Here is a 23208-nt window from a genome sequence, read left to right as displayed (position 1 = left end):
CTAGGCAGGAAGAACCAGCTGCACAAATATAAGATGAGGAACATGTGGATGGCCAGTAGTACATGTGAAAAGGGTCTTCAGGTTTTGGTGGAGCACAAGCTCAACATGAGTCAACAGTGAGATGCAGCAGCAAAAAAAGCCAATGGCATTCTGGTCTACGTCAACCGAATTACAGCGTCCAGATCGAGGGGATGAAGGCAATTATATTCCAGGAACATTTGCAGCGCCACAGGTTCCTTGTCTTTATGGCCTGATACTACACATGTTTTACACCATGGGTAGGCAAACTAGGGCCCTGGGGCCGGATCCAGACCAATCGCCTTCTAAATCCAGCCTAAATTCCAGTTCAGGAATAAGCATGTTTTTACATGAGTAGAATGTGTCCTTTTATTTAAAATGCATCTCTGCGTTATCTGTGGGGCATCGGAATTTGTTCATTTACCCTCCCCCCCAAAAAAAATAGTCCGGCCCCCCACAAGGTCTGAGGGACAGTGGACCGGCCCCCGGCTGAAAAAAATTGCTGACCCCTGTTTTTATACTCAGAAGTACCACAAATTCAGCTGGTAATTCCAAATAGAAATGCATGCAAGAATGCCACCATGATTTTCTGATTACAATATGCTATTTTATATAAGAGTCTTGCTACATAGTGGGACGCGGGTGGCGCTGTGGCTTAAACCACAGAGCCTAGTACTTGCCGATCAGAAGGTCAGCAGTTTGAATCCCCGCGACGGAGTGAGCTCCCGTTGCTCAGTCCCAGCTCCTGCCAACCTAGCAGTTCGAAAGCACGTCAAAGTGCAAGTAGAGCTCTGCTCTGGTTTGCCAGAAGCTGCTTAGTCATGCTGGTCACATGACCCGGAAGCTGTACGCCGGCTCCCTTGGCCAGTAAAGCAAGATGAGCACCGCAGCCCCAGAGTCGGCCACGACTGGACCTAATGGTCAGGGGTCCCTTTACCTTTACTTTGCTACATGAGGTTCAAGGGGGGTCCTATTCTAGAAACTGTTCTCTGATAACAGCTGTCCAGAATGAATTAGGGAAGCATGCAGGCCAGGTGCAAAGGAAACTTGCTTCCTGTGCTGTCTGCGCTGGCATTCAGAGGTATACTGCTGCTAAAGCTGGAGGTTCCACTTAGCCCTCACACCTAATATTTGTTGTTTAGTCGTGTCCGACTCTTCGTGACCCCATGGAGCAGAGAACGCCAGGCACTCCTGTCTTCCACTGCCTCCCACAGTTTGGTCAACTCATGCAGGTAGCTTCAAGAACACTGTCCAACCATCTCGTCCTCTGTCATCCCCTTCTCCTTGTGCCCTCCATCTTTCCCAACATCAGGGTCTTTTCCAGGGAGTCTTCTCTTCTCATGAGGTGGCCAAAGTATTGGAGCCTCAGCTTCAGGATCTGTCCTTCCAGTGAGCACTCAGGAGAGGTTTGATCTTCTTGCAGTCCATGGGACTCTCAAGAGTCTCCTCCAACACCATAATTCAAAAGCATCAATTCTTTGGCGATCAGCCTTCTTTATGGTCCAGCTCTCACTTCCATACATCACTACTGGGAAAACCATAGCTTTAACTACATATATGGACCTTTGTTGGCAAGGTGATGTCTCTGCTTTTTAAGATGCTGTCTAGGTTTGTGATTGCTTTTCTCCCAAGAAGCAGGCGTCTTTTAATTTTGTGACTGCTGTCACCATCTGCAGTGATCATGGAGCCCAAGAAAGTAAAATCTCTCACTGCCTCCATTTCTTCACCTTCTATTTGCCAGGAGGTGATGGGACCAGTGGCCATGATCTTCGTTTTTTTGATGTTGAGCTTCACACCTAATATAGCTGCCCGCAATGAATATGCTTCCTTTCCCCTCACTCGCAAACCATTTATCAGAACATGCATTTGGGACGTTTCGGTTCCTCGATCCTCTCCAGCACCGCCTCGCTTGAGCTCGCTTCCTCTCGTTTTAGTCCTGTCCCTTTAAGAAGCCGGCAAGTGGGCGGAGCTAGAATCCCTTTTTTTTTTTAAAAATAAATATGTTTGTTTTCTGAAAAAGTAGAATGGGCGTCTCTAACCTGGTTTGCCTCCCTATCTCTACGGTATTTAAGGTCATGGCATGGTCACGTGCTGCCTTTGAAGCCGGCCTTCTGCGTTCCATTCTCCAAAGCCAGCCAATCAGAGGGCGGCTAGCGGCCCGGGAGTTCCCTCGGGTTGCTACTGTTTAAACCCAACATTCGGTCCCAGCGGCGCACTTAAAGGGGAAGCGGCCCGGGTGGATGCGGAAGAGGGGATCCTGACGGCCGAAGCAATGGGTGCTAGACGTGATCCCCGGAGGAGATCCCACCCTTGGGCCAGGCCGGGATTCTGCCTACGGCCGCTGCTGTTTCTGGGGCTCTGCTGCTGGGAAACGCGCGGGGTGGCCACCCCTGATCAGGTACGATTGGAAATGCCCCGGGGGGGTGGGGATCTTTGTTTTGTCCTCCGTCCAATCTGCTCCCCAGCCTCATAACCCCACAGAAATGGAAGGCTTAGCTGGGGCAAGTCGTTGGGTCCTCAGACCCACTGAACCCAACCGGTCCGGCCACGTATTGTGCCTCTCTCCATTCCCCCGGTCCGGACCGGATGGAAAGCTTTGGAGGCCCTAAACACTTTAAAAGAGAGAGAGATTATGGTATGTCTCCACCCTCTATGGAAGTAAAAAATAAAATAAAATCAGTGCTAGAAACGGGCGAGGGGGAATGTGGAGTACTGTATAAGGAAGTTCTGATTTCCCACCCTCCTGCCATGTTGACCTACTTCAATGCCTTTTCTGAAATATCAAGTGTCTAATTCTTTCCAAAAGAAATAACTATCTATCTATATATATATGGCATGCCCCTGCTTTGCTGATGCCGTAAGCACATGCTTATTCTGCCTTTTGGGTAGTGGTGGTGGTTGTCAAATATTTATTTATCCCCTGCCTTTTCCCTGATGGAGACTCAACATGACTTACAGATAAAAGAAGAACAGCTAAAATCATAAAGCAATACTTTAAAACGGCAATACTTTAAAACAATTAATAGAATTAAAACTCTGTGTGTGTATTAGTTTTTTGCGGTGGTTCCCCATTTTTTGAATGCTTTTCCCAAGGATGCCTTTATTATGAAAACATTCCTGTAGAACCAGGCCTTTGGATAATTAAACAACCTTTGTTTGTTACTATGTTCTGCATTTCCAAGTTTTTATATTGTAAACAGCCTGGTGATCCTTGAATGTGATCTGTTGCGTTGAGATTCCTGCATTGCAGGCAGTTGGACTGAATGACCATCTGGGTCCCTTCCAGCTCTCCAGTTCTATGATTATTAAAAACATTCAGACAATCAGAATAAAAACAGCACAGCGGCAGCCCTCTCCCCAATTAACAGCAGTCAGTAGTCCAGCTCTTCCCCCTGCATATAGCCAGTTAAGGTGAAAGCAACAGCCGGGACTGTAATGGCATTGTTGTGTCCCTCAATATTGGACTTAGATTCCCCACCTCTGAATCAAGACATTTGATGGTGCCAGATGCTATCTACGGTATTTTTGTTTCCGCATTTATAAACCGTGTTTCCTCCCAGGAGCTCAAAGCAGCATACAGTGGTACCTCGGGTTACTTACACTTCAGGTTACAGACTCCGCTAACCCAGAAATAGTGCTTCAGGTTAAGAACTTTGCTTCAGGATGAGAACAGAAATCGGGCTCCGGCGGCAGGAGGCCCCATTAGCTAAAGTGGTGCTTCAGGTTAAGAACAGTTTCAGGTTAAGAAAGGACCTCCGGAACGAATTAAGTACTTAACCCGAGGTACCACTGTACACGGTTCTTCTCCCGCTGTCTCTCCCCCAAGTTTATTCTCACACAACGTTCTTGCAAAGTAGGCTAGGCTGAGAGAGAGAAACTCAATAAACACACAAGACGTAACCGGCTGTGTTCTTAGATAAATAAGGTATACTGTTCCTTGTATCAAATCATAAATTTCAACAGAAGTAACTCATAAAGTTCAACAAAGAAACAAAGCAGAAGACCCAGTGGATCAGATCATTCTCTAGTCGGTTCATGCATAAGGTCCATCCATGTGAAAGTGTCTATTCCACCTGTCTGTTCACAAGGTCCAAACAATCCACATGAAAGGTTGTGACAGTTCCACAGAATCCTTTTGCAGAGTCTAAAGACAAGGATTTCCGGAATATTGGCCTTGTTTCGCCATCCTGGGCTTCATCGGTAGTTAAAGCTCATATGTGATATTACAGGACAGTGGATCTTATGGCATCGTAGTAGCTGCGGTCTTATGAATCATAGAATCATAGAGTTGGAAGAGACCACAAGGGCCACCGAGTCCAACCCCCTGCCAAGCAGGAAACACCATCAGAGCACTCCTGACATATGGTTGTCAAGCCTCTGCTTAAAGACCTCCAAAGAAGGAGACTCCACCACACTCCTTGGCAGCAAATTCCACTGTCGAACAGCTCTTACTGTCAGGAAGTTCTTCCTAATGTTTAGGTGGAATCTTCTTTCTTGTAGTTTGGATCCATTGCTCCGTGTCCGCTTCTCTGGAGCAGCAGAAAACAACCTTTCTCCCTCCTCTATGTGACATCCTTTTATATATTTGAACATGGCTATCATATCACCCCTTAACCTCCTCTTCTCCAAGCTAAACATGCCCAGCTCCCTTAGCCGTTCCTCATAAGGCATCGTTTCCAGGCCTTTCCTGGGTTCCACACAGTCACAAAAACAAATTAACCGAAAAAGCTTCAAAAACAAAAACGCAAAATAAATTGCGAAAACAAAAGCGCAAAACTTAGTCCATTCCGGATGTCCGTTTGACTTCCGAAATGTTAGAAAACCAAGGTGCAGCTTCTGATTGGTGCAGGCGCCCTGGAAACAATAGCGGACAGCCACATCGGACATTCGGCTTCTGAGAAATGTTCGAAAACCAGAACACTTACTTCCCGGTTTTTTCAGCGTTTGAGAACCAAGGCGTTTGAGAACCAAGGGGAGTGTCTTGCTCTTTTAGCTCAGGTCGTGCCTTCCGGGCTCTCCCGAATCATGTTTGCTGTTCTACCGGTTTCCAGGGTGCGCTCTTGAGTATCTGAAAGGTTTTAATGTATTTTTAATCTCTTGTTGGAAGCCGCCCAGAGTGGCTGGGGAAACCCAGCTAGATGGGCGGGGTATAAGTAATAAATTATTATTCTTGTTATTATTTCTGGAGAAGGCAGCAGGCGGTTTCTCCCTGGTTGCACCTCTTGGTGATGTGGCCGTTCTGCTTTCCCTCCTCCTCAATTTGTCCACATACCTGTCTTCCTTCCTTATTTTGTGGGAGGGAAATGTCGAGTTGACCCCAACCTTGGCTGCACTGCTTCCAAGTACGCGGGCAGTCTTCTGAAGTGCCAAACAGATGTCGGAGCAGTGCCACGTAGATGTTCCCAGTTACTGCAACTTTTAAGCTGTGGCTTAGCAATGAGACTGAGGTGGGCAGATTTCCAAAATTAAAACTTAAACAAACAACACACCGTCGCTGCAGACTTTGTCATTCCTCTTCCCCTGTTTTCTCGGCAATGAATAGGTGATGAGCCTGCAACAAAATGTTGCTGTATACGGAGTGCTTCTCTTCAGGGTTCCACACGCAACAGCCCTGTCTGCACTAGAACACTCAAACCAGTATCATACCACTTTAAACTGTCATGGCTTCCCTCAAGGAATTCTGGGAAGTGTAGTTCATTAAGAGGGTTAAACCACAGAGCCTAGGATTTGCCGATCAGAAGGTCGGCGGTTTGAATCCCCGCGACGGGGTGAGCTCCCGTTGCTCGGTTCCTGCTCCTGCCAACCTAGCAGTTCGAAAGCACGTCAAAGTGCAAGTAGATAAATAGGTACCTCTCCGGCAGGAAGGTAAACAGCGTTTCCGTGCGCTGCTCTGGTTCGCCAGAGACGGCTTAGTCATGCTGGCCACATGACCTGGAAGCTGTACGCCGGCTCCCTCGGCCAATAAAGCGAGATGAGCGCCGCAACCCCAGAGTCGGTCATGACTGGACCTACTGGTCAGGGGTCCCTTTACCTTTTACTAGTTCGTTAAGAGTGCTGGGAGTTAATAGGAGAACCCCTGTTCTCCTCCGGGAGCTGCAATGTCTGGAGTGGTTTAACCAAGCCTCCTGATACTTCTCTGTTTCACCATTTTGGCTACTTATGCCCTGACACTGGGAAAAAAGCCAAATCACGGTTAGCATAAAAGACAATGATGCTAACACTCTGCAAGTTTTCCCAAATGGAAATGGGGACAGGATATTTCACAATACTTTAAGGAATGGGGTGGGATAGTGTTTTGTTTGTTATTATACAGTGTGGTTTTTTTTTTGCAGTTTTTATACCATAAACCGTCCTGTGATCCACAGATGAAGGGGCTACATATGAATTTAGTTAATTAATGAATTAGCATAATGCACATCTAAGTTCCAGTGACTTTTGCATGAGAACGGTTAACCACATGCCTAGCTTGGCAGCCCAGCAGATCATGACCACAGACAAGAATCTGGGCTGTGAAATCAAATCACTCTTATGTGCCGCTTGCCTTATTAGGCTTTTGTCAAAGAAAGCTATTCAGCCAAGACACAAAGCGTTGATAAATAACTTGCTTATGCCAGTTAGATTTAACGTGGCTTAAAAAATTGGAATTTGTGTGTGCTATCATAAGGCAATAAGCGTGGGAATGGGGATGAATAACTTTTTTTATAAAAAAAAAACATATTGGAAGGCAAATTCTGTCCTTCGACGAAGCATGGAAGCCCTTCTGTCTTTTCTGGGGTGGTCAATACCTTTGTTGTAAACATGCAAAAACTTGGTTAGGATCCAGCCACAGTAAAGGATCTGATTTCTTTCCGCAGGGCCTGTAAGACAGAGTTGTTGCGCCTGGCCTTTGGCTTGGAATCAACTTGATCCCCTCCCCCTCTTTCCTTTTTCCTTTTCTCCTTCTGTGATGGAACTCCTATTTGGGGACTTTCCTGGCTTTTTTCTGGCCACGTAGGACCAGTCTGGATAGTTGGCCTTGGTGAAAATTTGACGTTTTCATCCCCCAAAAGTTTTTGATTTGAGTTTCTACTGAAATGAAGCAGTTGTATTTTAATCTTGTTTTTAAGTTGTATGTTAACCAATTGTTTTTATACCTGGTGTTAGCCGCCCTGAGCCCGGTCTTGGCTGGGGAGGGCAGGGTATAAATAAAATGTATTATTATTATATCATTAAAGCATTTTGAAGCCCCACTGATGCCGAACAGGAAAATCACGGGTTTAACATGCTCCTATCAGCAACCACAGGATGCACATGAGCTGAGCGTTGGCTAAACTCTTAGGGACGTCTCATGGAAATATCTGGAGCTGTCTTCCACAAAGAGTCAGACCGTTGTTCCATGTAACTCAGTATTTCCTACTCGGACTGGCAGCAGCTCTCCAAGGTTTGAGGCAGGGAGTCTGAGCCTGGACTGAACCCGAGACCTTCTGCAGACGATCACTACCCGGAAGCTACAGCTCCTCCCACCTAATGCTGCCCTTTCAGATTTCCCAGAAGGGAAATCAGAGGGCAGGACTGCAAAACAGCAATATTTTCAAGGTTCAAAGGTCCATCGGTCAAGTTCTGCACGTGCTGCAGAGGGAGGCGAAGGGCAGATGGGGCTCATCAGCTTGGGAAAGAGAACTCTGGCCCTTGTAAAAAACAAAAATCTGCCCTTATTCCCTTATGGGGAACACAAGAGCCCTTATAGAGTCCTTTGTAGGTTCTCCATCGGTCGGAGGAAAGAACAGAGGCCAACCAGAGAATACTGAGAAGCAAAGCGGCTAGTAACCCTGATTTTTATTGAAACTGTTGCAACAGGGTGCTCCCCTCACATGCAGGAAAGGAGGAGGACCCCAAACAAAGGTGTGTCCATTCTTATTTAGACATTTTAAATTGCCCACCCTGGTGTCCAAGAACACCCCCAGAAACATCATGCATACATCACAGAAAGGGGTGTAGCTCAAGACCACCCTCCAGATACATCACAGAAAGGGCGGTTTACAACAGAAATCTGAGTGCCTTGTTTATATCCTGTCTGGCAGGTTACCTGTTAATGGTCACTTGATTGGATACGCTGGGGAGCCTGGCCAGTCTTTTGTCATGACAAATACTTAGTTCCTGAGCCAGGTCACAGGCTCACCCTATTCATACACAGACATACCCTTAAGATAGGATTTGTGAAGGAGGAGACAATGGGGAGGCTTTTCCATTTTCCTTCGGCCTTGCAGAGAAAGATTTGAGGTCAACTTGGGAGAGACAAAATGGTTTCAGGACTTTTTCTGTGGTGTTTCAGACATGTGGTTCATATATGCAGTTATGAACATTTATCTTTCAATTTTTTATTTCACCCTAAACCTCCACTCCCCTTCATGGATCACTGCCTTCACCTTGCCAGCAAAGGTCCGTATAGTAAAAGCTATGGTTTTCCCAGTAGTGATGTATGGAAGTGAAAGCTGGACCATAAAGAAGGCTGATCGCCGAAGAATTGATGCTTTTGAATTCTGGTGCTGGAGGAGACTCTTGAGAGTCCCATAGACTGCAAGAAGATCAAACCATTCTGAAGGAAATCAGCCCCGAGTGCTCACTGGAAGGACAGATCCTGAAGCTGAGGCTCCAATACTTTGGCCACCTCATGAGAAGAGAAGACTCCCTGGAAAAGACCCTGATGTTGGGAAAGATGGAGGGCGCAAGGAGAAGGGGACGACAGAGGACGAGATGGTTGGACAGTGTTCTCGAAGCTACCAGCATGAGTTTGACCCAACTGCGGGAGGCAGTGGAAGACAGGAGTGCCTGGCGTGCTCTGGTCCACGGGGCCACGAAGAGTCAGACACGACTAAACGACTAAACAACAACAAAACCCCTTGTGGGAGATCTTTGGGAGAAGAAAAGACTTAAGGAGTAAACCTTACACAAATCCAGAGGGGAGTCCCTAAGACGGTTGGATGGAACTTGTACGTCTCCTTCCAGCAACTCCTGCAGTGAAACGTCTTGCTTTGCTTTCCTTTGGACCACATCAGCGAGGCCGAAAGAGGAGTCTTGTTATCTTGCCAGCCCAGGACCTCCATACTTGTGCGCAGGGAGGTCCTTTTGGTGCTGGGAATGCAGTGGTTTGACTTCACTCCCGGAGGCACACTCCATTGTCTCTTAAGACAGATGAATGCCCTCGCTCTCTGCTCCTCCCTTGAAAAGCATGTCAACGGAACAGGCTTATCAAGAACTCTCTCCCCTGACATTGAACTTGACACATTCCAGGTTCAGGCAGGGAAGAGGCCGATTTAGTCAAAGGACACAGAGAGAGAGAGATGTGGGCTCACTTGAAGCGTGACAATCAAGGACGGAGAGCGCTTGCCTCCTAGCTTCACTGCCGATGACTCATCGGCACCTCTGATCACATGCCTGGCAGAAAACAGCAATTGTGGGATGGAAAATAGCAGGGAAATGGCACAGGATGTGTAAGAAAGCGTGGAAAGCTTCACATTTGCTAGCACACTGTGTAGCCTTATGAGGCTTTGCCCTCGGGTGGGAAAAATATTGCGCCTGGGAAAGGGAAGTGGGAGTCAACAGACACTCAAGGAATAGTTTCGGAGAGAAGGCTTTTATTTCTACCATCCATGAACTGGTAGAAGGAGCAAGTGTGATAAGTCACAAAAAGCATGCACGAAATTCACAGTCATGTGCACAAGCATATATACCCCTTTCCAGTTCCCTCTTCCTTTCTCCTCCTTTTCCAGGAGTCCTGCCCCATGAGTTCCTCTGAGCATGAACAGAAAGCTGTCTTGGGACTATTGGACTCTTCCCAGGAAAGGGGTTTCAGTGTGTTCCGATATGTTTCAATCTCTTGTTCTGGCATGGTTCCTGGACAGAAAGCAAGTTGCAATGTGGTTCTTTAGCAAGGCCAGAAGGCATCAGAAAGGCCTGAGAAACAATGGACTCTGTTCCCTACCTTTTGTTACAGCAGAGCGGAATGTTTCTGGTGCTTAGCTGCTGAGAAAATGATTTTGAGAAGCTTTGAGCCTGCTTTGGTGGAGGGTGACTTCGGGCCTAGGTGAGGTCACCTGTCCTCACCTTCCTTCATTCGCCCCTCTTAATCTTTGGACAGCCTTTTTCTTAAAAAGGCTCGTCCCAGGAAGGCACAGGCTGCTCGTCCCAAGAAGGTACAGGCTGGTATACTTGGGCCAGCACTATAATCTGGGGGCGAAGCATGCGTGCAGATACCCCCCCTTCTGAAGCCCACATTGCAGCCAGAAAAGTTCCTGGCGTGGACTCAGGTGTAATGGTTTGGGCTGGGAACGTACGATTGCAGATTGTCACTGGCGCTCTTTGAGTTATTGACACAAAGCCAGCCAGTAATTCGGTGATGGAATGATTGAGGCTGTAACTGATGATTCATTCCATTTGTGCACAGGGTTTTCGGGCCTAGGTGAGGTCACCTGTCCTCACCTTCCTTCAACTGTACCCTCGGCTAAATCTTTCAATGTTGTATTTTAATTTTGTTTTTAAGTTGTAATCATTCAACTTGTTTTTATTATTGCTTGTAAGCCGCTCTGAGCCCGGCCTTGGCTGGGGAGGGCAGGGTATAAATAAAAATTACTATTATTATTATTATTATTATTATTATTAAAGCAAGAGGTGCTTTGCTCTACATTTTAAAATGTGCGTTGATGTTTTAATAAATTTTATTTATACCCCGCCTTCCCCAGCCAAGACCGGGCTCAGGGCAGCTAACACCAGGTATAAAAACAATTGGTTAACATACAACTTAAAAACTAGATTAAAATACAGTGGTACCTCTGGTTACAGACGCTTCAGGTTACAGACTCCGCTAACCCAGAAATAGTACCTCGGGTTAAGAACTTTGCTTCAGGATGAGAACAGAAATCGTGCTCCGGCGGCAGCGGGAGACCCCATTAGCTAAAGTGGTGCTGAGGCATCTAATCATAAGCCTGCATTTTTATTAAGGCTTGATCAGGGCCTGAATCTTAAAATGATCTTAAAGATTTTCAAATGTTTCATGCCAGGCAAAAGACCAGCTGCCTAAAAGGCCTTGGCAATGTTTTTTCCTCCAGAAAACAATTCTCAAAGTCGTAAAAAAAGGAAATTACAGGCTGAGAGCGAGGACACTGATCCTACATGTTACAGAAGATAAAAAAGCAGAGATAAACATAATTAGGAATGAGTAAATAATAAAATGATACCATGTGCCTCCCAGTAAAATGAGCCATATCTTCTTCCTAAGGTTAAAAAGGCCAAGAGCAATGGAGAGGCATCTAGCTGGCAGAAAAAGAGAGCATTTTAAGGAAATCTTTTAAAGCTGTTTCTCTTTTAAACTGAGAGAGTTAAAGGGCAATAAATGTTGGGAAGAGCAAATGGAAAAGAAAAGCAACTGGTCTGGCTGGAAAGGAGGGGTGAAAGGAGGGGTGTAAACTGAAGAGGCTTCTTTTTTGAAGCTGTTTTTTTTTACTGAGTTCCTTTTTACTTTACAAAGGCCTTATTCCTTTTAAAAGGCTACCTATGATAATGTATTAAATATATTGGCTTAAATGTAATTATGCAAAGGATTTAAGAAATGCTAGATTCTTATTTCATATAGTTGTAAGAGTTTTAACTATCCTGAAATTAAGTCAGCCACCAGCCTAGCCCCCCTGCCAGACAGGAGACGCCATAGAGCACTCCTGATATATAGTTGTCAGGCTTTTTGTTTAGAAACCTTCAAATGAAGGAGATCTTTCAATGTTGATGTGAACTCAAGATCCTTGACATCTGTTGAAGATAAAAATTCAAGATTAACCATCTGTTTTGGAAGGCAATAGGGCAAGGAGGGCAAGAGGTGAGCTGGTAATTAAGATTCCTTGTTGAGACACATGTAAGATATATTACTACTTATTTGTCATTTATAGATGGAAGAATATATAGCTCTTTGTGTCCCATAAAAGGACAGAAGGAAATGGGTGTATCTTTTGTGATTGGTTCTAGCAAACAGCCAATAGGAATTTCAACCAGGCTGATTGGACAGAGGCAGCCACAGGAGGAGCAAGGGGGCTGGATTAAGGAAATATAAGTGCTGGCCAGAATGGCAGGAGGCCAGGCCAGAGCTTGGTAACCATACCACTGTGCCTCTCATTTATTTGTCTGACAAATAAATTATTATTTTAATTTCTCTATTGCTGCGTTGAATATTTCATTCCAGCTAAGCGTTAACCACAAGTAGGGTGCTACAGTGCTTCAGGTTAAGAACCGTTTCAGGTTAAGAACGGACCTCCAGAACGAATTAAGTTATTAACCTGAGGTACCACTGTAGAACATTAAAATGCAGCCTCATTTCAGTAGAAACTCAAATCAAAAACTTTTTGGGGATGAAAACGTCAAATCTTCACCAAGGCCAACTATCCAGACTGGTCCTACGTGGGCCAGAAAAAGCCAGGGAAGTCCCCAAATAGGAGTTCCATCACAGGAAGAGAAAGGAAAAAGAAAGAGGGGGAGGGGTTCAAATTGGCTCCAAGCCAAAGGCCAGGCAGAACAACTCTGTCTTACAGGCCCTGCGGAAAGAAATCAGATCCCGCAGGGCCCTGGTCTCATGAGGCAGAGCGTTCCACCAGGCCGGAGCCAGTGTTGAGAAGGCCCTGCTCTGGTTGAGGCTAATCTGACTTCCTTAGGGCCCTGGACCTCTAGGGTGTTGCTATTTCTTGCCACTATTATTCTGGCTGCCATAACTGCGTACATAAACAATGGTCTTATGTATGTGTATGTATATATATAAATATATATATAAATTTCCATTGGTAGTATTCCTAATAGAAAAAAAATCTCTCTTTTTTTTTTTAGAAATGTAAGTTTAAATATTTTTTTAAAAATTTGCTGTAAACAAATTCTCACTTTGATTGGGCGAAGCTTACTGTGGTCAAAACCCGTGCCACGCACCGAGCCCTCACTTTTGCAAATGGCTGTGTTGTCGTGTGATAGGAATTTTGAGGTCTTAGATATATGGTAATGTTCATAAGCGTACCAACCAAGCACGTACATAGATCAGCACAGGAAGACCAACCTGGAACCATTTTGATTCCTAAACTGAGCAAATGTTTTCTCTGCAAGGTCAAAGTGGGAAACCTCCCCATTGTCTTTTCCTTCACAAATCCTGTCTTAAGGGTATGTCTGTGTTTGAATAGGGTGTGAGCCTGTGACCTGGCCCAGGAACTAAGTATTTATCACTACAAAAGACTGGCCAGGCTCCCCAGGCAATCCAATCAAGTAACCTGCCAGACAGGAAATAAACAACCACAGGAGAAAAACAACGTTCAAATTTCTGTTTTAGATCGCCTTTTCTGTGATGTAGGTGTGATGTATCTGAGGAGTGGTCTTAGGTTACACCCCTTCTGTGATGTATGTATGATGTTTCTGGGGGTGGTCTTGATCTACAGGATGGGAATTTCAAAAGTCTTTATAAGGCCCTGCACGCCATTGTTCTGGGTTCCTCCTCCTCTCCTGCAGGTGATGGGAGCACCCTGTGATGACAGATCAATGAAGATCAAACTTACTAGCTGCTTTGCTTCTCAATATTCTCTGGTTGGCCTCTGTTATCTTCTCCTACCAATAGGGAATCTATCTAAGGACTCTATATGGGCTCTTGGATACCCCATAAGGGAAAAGGGCAATTTTTGTTTACAACAGTCGGTTCCTGCGTGGGACGTTGGAAAAACCCGTTCTCCCTTGAAAGTCCCTTCTGCGTTTTGTGTCTCGGCAGGTGAAGCCCATGATCACGATGGAGCAGCTCCTATGGGTGAGCGGCAGCGTCATTGGGGAGGTGAATACCTTCAGAGTCCCTCTCATCGCGGCGACGCCACAGGGCACCCTCTTAGCCTTCTCTGAAGCCAGGAAGCACTCTGCCTCCGACACCGGGGCGAAGTTTATAGCCCTCCGCAGGTCGCTGGACAAAGGTTTGAGGGGAGCAAGGCCTGTGGGGAGGGGGTTGGAAGAAAAGGGTGTACGCAGACCCCTAAGGAGCTGCAAGTGCTGGAGCACAATTTCAGGGGTGGGCTCCTTAATTTTGTGTGTGTGTTTTAAGGGAAGCCACCTGCTTATAATTATTTTTTAATTATTTACTGCATTTATATCCCACTTTTCCCCTCCAAAAACAGCATAACTGGTGCTCCCTTCCTCTGTTAATCGTTGTTGTTGTTGTTACAGTGGACCCTCGGGTTACTTTACAACAACAACAACTTATTATTTATACCCCGCCCATCTGGCTGGGTTTCCCAGCCACTCTGGGCGGCTTCCAACAGAGTATTAAAATACAATAACCTATTAAACATTAAAAGCTTCCCTAAACAGGGCTGCCTTCAGATGACTTCTAAAAGTCTGGTAATTGTTTTTCTGTTTGACATCTGGTGGGAGGGCGTTCCACAGGGAGGGCGCCACTACCGAGAAGGCCCTCTGCCTGGTTCCCTGTAGCTTGGCTTCTTGCAGCGAGGGAACCACCAGAAGGCCCTCGGCGCTGGACCTCAGTGTTCGGGCAGAAGCGCTCTGCGCACTTTGCACATGCACAGAAGCCCTCTATCCCGTTGCACATGTGCAGAAGCGGCGCCTCATGTTGCAGACTTTTCAGGGTACATAAGGACCCCCGGAATGAATTAAGTTCATATCCGGAGGGTGCACTGTATTATTTTATCTATTGAATTCATATACCACCCTATACCTGGGGGTCTCAGGGCGGTTCACAGAATAAAATCAAGATATAAAACTACAAAATACATAATAAAAAAATGAAAACAACCCAATAGCCCCCCCAAAAAACACACATTTTAAAAGGGCATAGGATGTCAATCAAATAAAAAAAAAATTATAAATTAAAAAAAAAACGTTTTTGCCTGGCGAATAAAGGTGTATAATGAAGGCACCAGGCGAGCTTCCCTTGGGGGAGCATTCCACAGGTGGGGAGCCACTGCAGAGAAGGCCCTGTTCTTGTGTTGCCGCCCTCTGGACCTCTTGAGGAGGAGGCACATGAAGGAGGGTCTCAGAAAATGATCGCAGGGTTCATATGGTAGGTTCATATGGAAAGAGGCGGTTTTTGAGGTATTGCAGTCCTGAACCATTTAAGGCTTTATAGGTCAAAATCAGCACTTTGAATTGGGCTTGGTAACTGATCAGTAGGCAGTGCAGTCAGACCAGGATCAGTATACCTGAAGGAGCGTCTCTACCCCCATTGTTCTGCCCAGACACTGAGGTCCAGCCCGGACACTGAGGTCCCACCAGATATCAAAGAGAAGAACTACCAGACTTTTAGAAGACATCTGAAGACAGCCCTGTTTAGAGAAGCTTTTAATGTTTAACAGACCACTGTATTTTAATACTTTGTTGGAAGCCGCCCAGAGTGGCTGGGGATGGGCGGGGTATAATTTATAAATTATTATTATTATTATTATTATTATTATTATTATTATTATTATATGTTCAAACTGTCTTGCTCCCTACAACAACCCTGTGAGGTAGGTTAAGAGGCAGCAACTGGCTCAACATCACCCAGTGAGCTTCATTCGAACCCTGATCTCCCAGGTCCTTAGAGTCACAGCCTCTTAACCCACCTCACAGGGTTGTTGTAGGGATTAGTGGAGGTGAACCACGTACTCCTTGGAGAAACAGCTGGGATATAAATGCAACAAATAAGCTCTTCTGTTTAGCTGTTTAAGAAAGCCGGAGGGCCAAGGCGGATGGAGAAATCATAGATCTCCACACGGTCACAATTGGGCCCACACCGGTCACAAAATGCGCTTGGCTAATTTCTAGATCTGCCGTGAAAGCTTATGCCAGTGTCTGCCAACCTGGCGCCGCTCAGGGGCTTTGGACTACAACTCCTACCGGCACCCAGCCTGCACGGAAACTTCTGGAAGGCGCCAAGTTAGCGAAGGCAGGCTCACGCCTCACACGTGCCAGAGTTTTGTGCGGCGCCTCAGGCGCGTTTCTCATAATAATGCTGGCCTGTCTCTTCCAGGCGCTACCTGGACGCCGACTTCCTTCATAGTTGACGACGGTTCCCTGCAAGATGGCCTCAACCTGGGAGCGGTTGTGGTGGACTCTGAAAAGGACATGGTGTTCCTGGTTTATACGCTCTGCGCTCACTACAACAAATGCCCCACGGCCAGCACCATGATCATTCGCAGCCGCGACGACGGCGTCACATGGAGCATCCCCCGGAACCTCTCTGAGGACATTGGCACAACCATGTTTGCCCCGGGACCAGGCTATGGCATTCAGGTAAGCGGCCTTTAAAGCCCTAAACGGCCTCGGTCCAGTATACCTGAAGGAGCATCTCCACCCCCAGACACTGCGGTCCAATTCTGAGGGCCTTCCGGTGGTTCCCTCTCTGTGAAAAGTGAAGTTTCAGAGAACCAGGCAGAGGGCCTTCTTGGTAGTGGCCCCTGCCCTGTGGAACGCCCTCCCTTCAGATGTCAATGAAATAAACATCTATCTGACTTTTAGAAGGCATCTAGGGAAGCTTTTAAGGTTTGATGTCTCACTGTGTTTTTATTTTAAAAATTTTTTAAAAAATCCAGTAGCACCTTAGAGACCAACTAAGCTCGTTCTGGGTATAAGCCTTCATGTGCATGCACACTTCTTCAAATGCACAGATACACTTCTTCAGATGTTTTTATATTTTGCTGTAAGCTGTACAGAGCGGCTGAGGAAACCCAGCCAGATGGGCAGCAAATAAATCATAGTTTTTATAATAATATGGGTGGTGTTTTGAGGGAGGGAGGGCGAGAGAAGGAGAAAGAAAGAAAGAAAGAAAGAAAGAAAGAAAGAAAGAAAGAAAGAAAGAAAGAACGAGAAAGAAAGACAGTAGTTAGTTAATTTTTTGTTAATTTTTATTTTGGGCTTTTTACATACATTACATTATCTCCTTCCAGTTTTTAAATTTCCCATACAATTTTTCCTTCCCCTCCCCCATATCCATTGGAAGGGTTCAAACAATTACTCTCAGCCACGGGCAGAGCGTCTTTAGTTTCCACCGAATGTCTTTGTTAATTTAATAACCATGGTTTTGTGTCTTCCATGATTCCACAGGTATGGAGTGTCCTTTATCCAACAGTTTAATTTAGGCTGTAAAGCACATTGAGATTTTCCCTTTAAAAAAAAAAAATACACACTGGCACAGAGACAATTTAAATTAATTAAGTAAATACTAAATGTTCAACTTCTGGAGAATCTCAACTTGCGTTTAACAAAACCGCAAGTTCCTAGACCTCATTGCTGCTGGAGATATGCTCAACAGCCCATGGCAAGGCTTGCTAAAATCTTAGGAGCCTGGAGGGTGGCAGGGGTTGGGTCAGTTTGTGGCTACGTGTTGCTGCTTCCACTCAGCGCTACCGCTGGTAGCCAGGATACAAGGCTATAGAAACCTCATCCAGGGACTGAAGCAGTGCCGTGTGCATGCAAGAATAACTGCAGGGAATAGGCCTAACTCCCACTCGGTCACCTCTGCCTTTCAGAAACGTTATGAGCCCAAGAAGGGGCGATTGATCGTTTGTGGCCACGGGACACTTTTGCAGGACGGGATCTCGTGCCTCCTCAGCGACGACCACGGCTTAACCTGGCGATACGGGCGGCAGCCCTTGCACGGGATCCCTTACGGCAAGGTGAAGTTGCTCAGCGACTTCAACCCCGATGAATGCCAGGTGGGTGTGATCCTGAGCTTGAGGGTTTGCTACAATCCTGCAAGCGGCAGGGACGAAACATGCATCGAGTTTCGTTGCTGCGTCGTTTGGAAGCCCTGGCTGTGGTAAGCAGAATTGTGGAATTGTAGAGTTGAAAGGGACCCCCCGATTCATCTAGTCCCAACCCCCTGGAAAAAGCCTTGAATCGATTCACAACCACAATAAAAGTGTGGCAACATACCTTCTCTCAGTGTTCTCTTTCCGAAGCTAAGCAGACCCAGTTTTAGCATCTGTTTTTAATATGTTAAACAGTGTGAAGGAAGCGTTCCTAAGAACCTTCCCTGGAGATCTTTGGATAAAGGGTGGTATGTAAAATGGTGTATAAATAAAGTAATCAATTATTACTGCAATGTGCTCTACGTGGGGCTACCTTTGAAGGTGACCCGGAAACTACAATAATCCAGAAAGCGGCAGCTAGACTGGTGACTGGGAGCGGCCGCCGAGACCACATAACACCGGTCTTGAAAGACCTGCATTGGCTCCCAGTATGTTTCTGAGCACGATTGGTGTTGATCTTTAAAGCCCTAAACGGCTTCGGTCGAGTATACCTGAAGGAGCGTCTCCACCCATATCGTCCAGCACCAAGGGCATTCTGGTGGTTCCCTCACTGCGAGAAGCCAAGTTACAGGGAACCAGGCAGAGGGCCTTCTCGGTAGTGGCACCCGCCCTGTGGAACACCCTCCCACCAGATGTCAAAGAGAACAACAGCTACCAGACTTTTAGAAGACATCTGAAGGCAGCCCTGTTTAGGGAAGCTTTTAATGTTTGATGGACTACTGTATTTTAATATTTTGTTGGAAGCTTCCCAGAGTGGCTGTGGAAACCCAGCCAGGTGGGCGGGGTATAAATAAATTAATAATAATAATAATAATTAATAGGGGAATGGAGCACGTGGAGTGGAGCCCTCAGAACAGAGCTAGGAAATGTTCTGATTCCCTTCAAAATCTGCCCTCTCACCTTCCCTCCCCAAATTACCTCCTTGCAGCCCTACGAGCTTCCTGACGGCTCCGTGGTGATCAACGCCAGGAACCAGAACTTTTACCACTGCAGTTGCCGCATTGTGATTCGCAGCTACGACGCCTGCGACACCCTCCCTCTGGAGAACGTGACGTTTGACGACACCTTGGTGGATCCTGCAGTGGCCGCCGGAGCCCTTGTCAAATCCGGCCTTGTCTTCTTCAGCAACCCGGCCCATGAAAAGCGGCGTGAGTGAGGAGGAATTGTGTGTCACAGGGAGAGAATGGGCTCCATGTGGCAGGAAGAGGGGTGGCTTCCGGCAGACAACACGGCAGACTCAGTTCCTGGGCTGGGACAAATGTTTCCAGCCTCTGCTACAAAGCTGATGGTGCAACTAGTCCTCCCAGGTTGAGCCTCTTGGGCTTGCCGATCAGAAGGTCGGCGGTTCGAATCCCTGTGACGGGGTGAGCTCCCGTTGCTCTGCCCCAGCTCCTGCCAACCTAGCAGTTTGAAAGCACGCCAGTGCAAGTAGATAAATAGGTACAGGTGAGGCAGGAAGGTAAACGGCATTTCTGGTTTCTGTCACGGTGTCCTGTTGCTCCAAAAGCTGCTTAGTCCTGCTGGCCACATGACCCGGAAAGCTGTCTGTGGACAAACGCCGGCTCCCTCAGCCTGAAGGTGGAGATGAGCACAACAACCTCATAGTCACCTTTGACTGGACTTAACCAACCTTTACCTTTACTTTATAACCGCTGCACTTCTAAATTGAAGAATGCTCTTGGTTGAAAGAATGCAAGATTTGACAAGAGCCAAGAAAAGAAACTTCACCGCAGCCCTTTTATTATTGTTATTTCTTAAATTTGTATACTGCCCTTCATCTGTAGATCTTGGAGCGGTTCACAACATAAAATCACAATACAGAGGTACCTCGGGTTAAGAACTTAATTCGTTCTGGAGGTCCATTCTTAACCTGAATCTGTTCTTAACCTGAGGTACCACTTCAGCTAATGGGGCCTCCCACTGCCGCCTCACGATTTCTGTTCTCATCCTGAGGTAAAGTTCTTAACCTGAGGTACTATTTCTGGGTTAGTGGAGTCTGTAACCTGAAGTGTCTGCAACCCGAAGTACCACTGTATAAAAAAACACAAAATACATAACAAAAACAAAACCACTAATCTCCCCCCCCCCCCATTCCTGGAACACATTTAAAAGGTCACTTGATTTTTGCCATGCATTTAAAAAAAAAAAATCATTATTTTTATTTTTGATTATTTTTATTATATTCATTGGATTTCCAATAATAAAAATAATTTTATTATTTGTATACTGCCCATCTGTCTGGGTTGCCTCAGCTACTCTGGGCAGTTCCCAACAGAATATTAAGAACCTGATAAAACCAAAGCCATTTCACTACAGTGGTATGTTTTGTGTGTTCAGTTAACTTGTTGTTGTGTAGTTGAATAGCTGCTATCATTGCAGTGCCGTCCGTTCGCACGTTACTTTGCTCCTTTAGTTTTTCATAAAGAGTTAGGTGCCTGACTCCAAGGCACTTGAAATCTAATACAAGGAGGAACATAATGAAGGGAAGGACAGGAATGAGGCCGTACTGTAGCACGGCCAATACATTCTTGTATTGTTTATCCATATTATGCCTTAGCATTGGCTGTGATTGTGGTTAAACAAAATAGCTTTGTGTGTTCTCCCATATAGCTTGGAGCAGGGTTTCCCAAAACTTCGGTCTCCGGCTGTTGTTGGACTACAGCTCCCATCACCCCTAGCTATCAGGAATGATGGGAACTGTAGTCCAAAAAACAGCCGCAAACCCAAATTTGGGACACCCTTGCTTGGAGAGCTCAAGCCTCCCACCTCATGGGAATAAGAGGTTGAGGTCCTGTCGTGTGAGGGGGTGTTTACTAGCTAGCTTTGCTTTTGTTGATTATATATTTTGTATCTTCCTTTTGTATTTTAATGTTGTGAACTGCCCTGTGATCTCTAGATGAAGAGTGTCGTACAAACATAATGGATAAATAAGCAAAATAATGATAATAATAACAATAAATAACTTATTATTTATACCCTGCCCATCTGGCTGGGTTTCCCCAGCCACTCTGGGCAGCTCCCAACAGAATATTAAAAACATTAAAAACTTCCCTAAACAGGGCTGCCTTCAGATGTCTTCTAAAAGTCAGATACTTGTTTATTTCCTTGACATCTGATGGGAGGGTGTTCCACAGGGTGGGCGCCACCACCTAGAAGGCCTTCTGCCTGGTTCCCTGTAACCTCACTTCTCACAATGAGGGAACTGCCTCAAGGCCGTCAGAGCTGGACCTCAGTGTCCGGGCTGAACGATGGGGGTGGAGGCGCTCCTTCAGGTATACAAAATCAGCCCGAGGCCTGGTTGATGAGGAACCTTTTTGTCAGGTGAACACGACCTTACATTCTCTTTCTCCCCTCTGGCCTAGGGGTGAACATGACGCTACGCTGGAGCTTCACCAACGGTTCTTCGTGGTGGAAGGAGCCCCTGCAGATCTGGAGCGGCGCCAGCGGTTACTCCTCGATGACGTCCCTGAATGGGCCTGCCCCGGAAGATGCTCACAGCCTCTTCATCATCTATGAGAAGGGGCGCTTCCAGTCCACTGAGAGCGTCTCTGTGGTCAAGATCAGCATCAACGGGGAACTCTGACCGCACTTTCGGGCCCTCGGCCGTCCCCTCTCCCCTTGTGCCTTGTAGTCACACTTGAAGCTCTGCGACTACTGGGTTAGGATAGAAGGGAATTTGTGGGGAGAAATCAGCAACGTTGGGTGGGAGGGCTCGGGGCAGCGATTCGAAGGGCATTTGGCAGAAAAATACAGTCTACAAGCCTTCCTAGTGGGCCGTGCAGGCCCAAGCCATTCCTTTCCCCACAGTGACGTTGGGGCTGCCGTTCTACCTCAGAAACACTCCTGATTTCAGATGCTGCTATTGAATTTCTGGGTGGGTGGAGGTTGCGAAGGCGAGGGGTAGGGATGGGGTGGGTTGGAGAGAGGAAGACTGATGACGACGAAAGCAGACTGATGAAGAAGCACACGGTTAATATACATTGGTTTGTTTGTGGGATCAACCGGAAAGAGGAAAGCCGGGAAGTTTTGCGACGAATTAATAAATTAATTGATGCACCTTTAACCTATCGTCTCCGTCAAATTTTAAAAACTTATTTCTTGTGAGAAGGAGCACCCAAAAACTGGGTGTAAACAGCCAGCCAGACACCCCTGGAAAGTTCACAAGCTGGCCACTTCCTGTCGTTCAACCCCGGCATCCATAACTTGAAACCTGGGCCTCCTGTTTATCCATCGGAACATACAGTAGTGCTGGTAGCTACCTTGGTTTACAACCACAATCCGTTCCAGAGGTCTGGTTGTAAACCAAAACAAGTTGTAACCCAAGGTGTGCTTTCGCCAATGGGGCTTCCAAAAAGGGGGGGTTGTAATCCCCCCCAAATGGGTTGTAATAATAAAAAAACGGACACGCACTTCCAGGTTTGACGTGGTTGTAATCCGAAACAGTTGCAAACCAAAGTAAAGGTAAAGGGACCGCTGACCATTAGGTCCAGTCGTGACCAACTCTGGGGTTGCAGTGCTCATCTCGCTTTACTGGCCAAGGGAGCCGGCATACAGCTTCCGGGTCATGTGGCCAGCATGACTAAGCCGCTTCTGGGGAACCAGAGCAGCGCATGGAAATGCCGTTTACCTTCCCACCAGAGTGGTACCTATTTATCTACTTGCACTCTGATGTGCTTTTGAACTGCTAGGTTGGCAGGAGCTGGGACCGAGCAACGGGAGCTCACCCCGTCACGGGGATTCAAACCGCTGACGTTCTGATCGGCAAGTCCTAGGCTCTGTGGTTTAACCCACAACCAAGGTACCACTGTATAATAAAACCGAGCAATCAATCCGTTCTGTGATAAACTGCCTCTGACCATGGAACCTCGTGGTGTATGGCCACAGAAAGACCGATAGATACATTTATCGAGCCTAATCCCTTTACAAAAGCCATCTAAGCTATATTGCCAGGATCAAACCAGCATGACATAGCACCTGGTGTTATTTTACTGATGATGTCAATTACAGGGCCTCCGTATAGCAGGCTGGCACTCCTCACTATCTCTTGAAGCAGATAAATGTGTAACTTTGCCTACAGAACAGGTAACAGGAGGTAAGGCAGGGTAGTTAAGCGTTAACTGTTTCCTGAGCTCTTTTCAACAATCTTAACTTACGTCATCGAGGCCAATTCCTGGAACAAAGGCAGCAAGCCAACCAGGACACGCTGTTCTGATGCCTCACGCTTTAATCAGCAGCTATGTCGAATTTAAAGTTTTAACTGATTTTACCGAATCAGCTAGTTTTAACTGGTAGAATTGCCGTGAAGCACACTTGCAATTTTTTTTGGTTCTGGTGAAACAAGACATTGTGGACGTCCAACAAAGCTGAATGATTCAGGACAAAGGAACCGGAAGTGCTAAATAGAATAGAA

General features: G+C 46.4%; 2 protein-coding genes across 2 annotated transcripts in view; one reads left to right on the top strand and one right to left on the bottom strand.

Annotated features, from left to right (window-relative positions):
• LOC310837988 (E3 ubiquitin-protein ligase TRIM11-like) overlaps window positions 1-23208 on the bottom strand; it is a 1016249-nt gene that overhangs the window by 161055 nt on the left and 831986 nt on the right. The gene's annotated exons all lie outside the window — the stretch shown is intronic.
• On the top strand, window positions 2159-21861 carry NEU1 (neuraminidase 1). The gene is made up of 6 exons (XM_083724926.1): window positions 2159-2416; window positions 13775-13967; window positions 16019-16281; window positions 17517-17702; window positions 18727-18946; window positions 21161-21861. The coding sequence occupies exons 1-6, from the start codon at window positions 2291-2293 to the stop codon at window positions 21379-21381; spliced, it is 1209 nt and encodes a 402-aa protein (XP_083581052.1). The 5' UTR covers window positions 2159-2290; the 3' UTR covers window positions 21382-21861.

Source organism: Podarcis gaigeae (assembly GCF_964106915.1).
Source record: "Podarcis gaigeae genome assembly, chromosome: 2".
Taxonomy (NCBI): domain Eukaryota; kingdom Metazoa; phylum Chordata; class Lepidosauria; order Squamata; family Lacertidae; genus Podarcis; species Podarcis gaigeae.
Note: the sequence above shows the minus strand (reverse complement) of the source record. Positions and strands in the feature narration are given on the sequence as shown.

Excerpts from the sequence above, each read along its gene's own strand:
- NEU1 (XM_083724926.1), top strand. The coding sequence starts at position 2,291 with ATGGGTGCTAGACGTGATCCCCGGAGGAGATCCCACCCTTGGGCCAGG. Across the intron at positions 17,703-18,726 it reads TCAACCCCGATGAATGCCAG|CCCTACGAGCTTCCTGACGG; the intron begins GTGGGTGTGATC and ends ACCTCCTTGCAG. Across the intron at positions 18,947-21,160 it reads CCCGGCCCATGAAAAGCGGC|GGGTGAACATGACGCTACGC; the intron begins GTGAGTGAGGAG and ends CCTCTGGCCTAG.